Raw genomic sequence first — 2,664 nt, forward strand, 5'->3', positions numbered from 1 at the left:
AGTTTAATTACAGCCAAGCAAGATTTCCCTTGCTCGTGGGAACCTTCATGTCACTCCTGGAGGTCCACCCCCAGTGGCCTGAAGGAGTTTGGTGGCCTTGGGGCGGAAGCGGGCAGGGAGGAGAGGGGAAGGCGAGGCTCCCCGGTCTGTGGAGTGGCGGGCTGCCACAGCACTCCCTGCAGCTGGCAGCTGCACCGCATAGGACGTATGGCAATGTCTAGCGAGTGACAATCAGGACTGCGGCCAGGTGGTTGTGCCAGGGGAGCAGCGTGCAACCTGCACAGATGCACAGATAGCGCTGCACGTATCGGAGATGGGCAGGGTCCTGGGGAGGAGGGGCGGGGCACTCAGGGATCTGCCAGGACCTGGGTATCAAAGATGCCGAAATAACTGTCTTGGGGTGGGTCCAAGACTCCACCTAGAAAAGGGGAGGACTTCCAGGTGGTCAGGGTCCCTGGAGGGAGGTCCAAGAGAGGGGAATGGTCACAGTGACGTTGCAGAGTCCCTTCTTGGCTTCTGGTGGGGGTCAATGCAGAGTGGAGTGGAAAACACTGTGAAGAGGATTCAAGGGTCAGGGGCCAGGCGCTGGTCACAGCTCTTCCAGGAGCACCTGTGACTTTGGGTCAAATTTAGCCTCTGTGATGCTCCTTTTTCAGCTGGGAAATTTGGGGCAGAATCAGGCCGTGCCTAGGCCAGCAGGAGAGTGTCGTTGGGGTGGGTATGATGTGGAGGAGGCAGGATGAAGGGGCCTGAGTCTCAGGACGAGGGTCAGTGGGGGCCCCAGGCTTGGGCTTTCTGATGCCTGTGCCCAGGCAAAGGCGAGGAGGGCCCAGACCTGGTCCTAGAGCTCAGGGACTAATAGGAGAGCCAGGAATAATAAGAGGGAGTCGGCCCTCACTTGTGGTCAGGCAGACCTTGCAAGTGAGAGCAGCCTCATATGCTGCGAAGAGAGACCCAGAGTCTTGGCTCAGGTCCTTCATCTGTAAAATGGGCATGAGAATAGCTCCAGCTCTACCTCACCTCCACAGGTAGGAAGGGGAGTGGGGACCTTCTTGGTGGGACAGGGCTTGATGACCGGGTGAAGGGGGAGCAGCATTTCATAGCTCTCTGGGCCTCAGTCTCTTCATCTGTAACTGCTGGGTTAGGACCAGATGACCTCCAAGAACTTTTTTTTCAGCTCAGGCATTTGCAGAATCGCTGATTAAACAAGGAAGGCTTCCTGGAGGAGTCCATCTGAAGGAAGGAAGAGGATGGAGCTTTTGGTAGATTTGCAGGTCTCAGATCCTGATTCCTTAAGAACTAGATGAAGGTAGAGGAAGTACAGGGGAGAAGGCAGCACAGTGTAGGAGCTGAAAACTCAGACACCTGCAGGGGTGGAGCGAGTCAGTTAAATGAGCCTGGCTGACTGGATGTAATCAATAGGGGGCAGTGGAGACTGTGGTACGCTGGAGTACACATGTCCCCCCAAAGGGGGAGCCATTTCTCTGCTCCAATGATCACTGCCAGGTAAGGATGCTGATTCCGCTTCTCAGACGGTCTCAGTTTTAATAAGCGCTCCCATCTGTAAAATGGGCACAATGACAACAGTCTCACGGAGTTGGTGTGAGAACTAAATGAGCTAATAAATGCAAAATGCTTGGAACAGCGTCCGGCATAGAGTAAGTGGCAAGTACTTGTATTGACAATTCTGCTACAGTTGTCATTATTAGCCACACAAGAGACCAGATGTCTTTCTTCCACGACCCCCAACGCACTCAAGGTGGGAAGGTGAGTGTGTCTCATCGTCGTGGTTCAGTCGTTTAGGGTCTTTGGTGCAATGGGCCTCCCTGGCTGTCCTTGGACTTGGTCCGAATGCTTATGGTAGACGAGACGTGTTTGTGACCTGGGAAGAAAGCAGACACTGGGGATGCTGCTGTGAACAGAATGCTTTGAGTCACCTAGAATCACTTCGTCAGGGTTTTTATTTTATTTGGGGAGGTTATTCTGAGCCTGAGACATACACGCTGCGGGAAGGATTTGTCAGGCTCTGCTGGGCTGAGAGGCTGCAAAGCTCGGGGAGACGGGAGTCACGTGGTGAGGTGCAGAGACAATGCCAGTTGGAGAAGGAGCCTAATTGTGAACCTAAAAGAAATTCTCAATTGTGTCCAAGGACAAGGACAGAGAAATTAGGAGCTGGAGCAACAGAGTAATTGTCTAGCTCATCCTCTGCACTGAATGCGTTCCTGATTCTCTCAGGGCTGGCAGAAAGAGGGGGTGTGAATGTGGGGGTGCATGTACATGCGTGTGCACGTGTGCATGTGTGCACGTGTGCGGCGAAAGAAGGTATGAAAGCTGCTTCATCTCTTCCGAGAGCCTCTCCTAGTTAACCCCAACTGGCCTGTATTACACCTGCCCCCACATCCTGATTTCCGGTCCTGGACCTTCGGATAACCAGCTGTGCTTCCTTGGGTAAGTCATTTACCTTGCCGAGCTTCAGTTTACATATCAGGAGAGAGGGTTGAACGTTCTGGCCCTACATGCTCCAGAGAGGTGTAGTGTAGTCGGGAGGCCATCTGATGGTGGCGTCCTCGAAGGGCCGTCTTTGGGATCGGCTACGACTCCTCTTGTCTATAGGGGCCTCTGGACATTCAAGGCTTTTTACAGCATCATGACCTCTGATTCCTG

At 53.6% G+C, this 2,664-nt stretch overlaps 1 protein-coding gene across 1 annotated transcript in view; it reads right to left on the reverse strand.

Moving 5' to 3' along the window:
* Positions 1-347: 347 nt before the first annotated feature.
* Positions 348-2,664, reverse strand: part of LOC102881387 (G protein pathway suppressor 2-like) — a 4,604-nt gene continuing 2,287 nt past the window's right edge. Inside the window, 2 exon segments of the mRNA XM_015591307.1 lie at positions 348-418; positions 899-980. Coding sequence (XP_015446793.1) covers positions 348-418; positions 899-980 — 153 coding nt within the window.

The sequence above is a fragment of the Pteropus alecto genome, unplaced genomic scaffold, assembly GCF_000325575.1.
Source record: "Pteropus alecto unplaced genomic scaffold, ASM32557v1 scaffold125, whole genome shotgun sequence".
NCBI classification, from domain to species: Eukaryota; Metazoa; Chordata; class Mammalia; order Chiroptera; family Pteropodidae; genus Pteropus; species Pteropus alecto.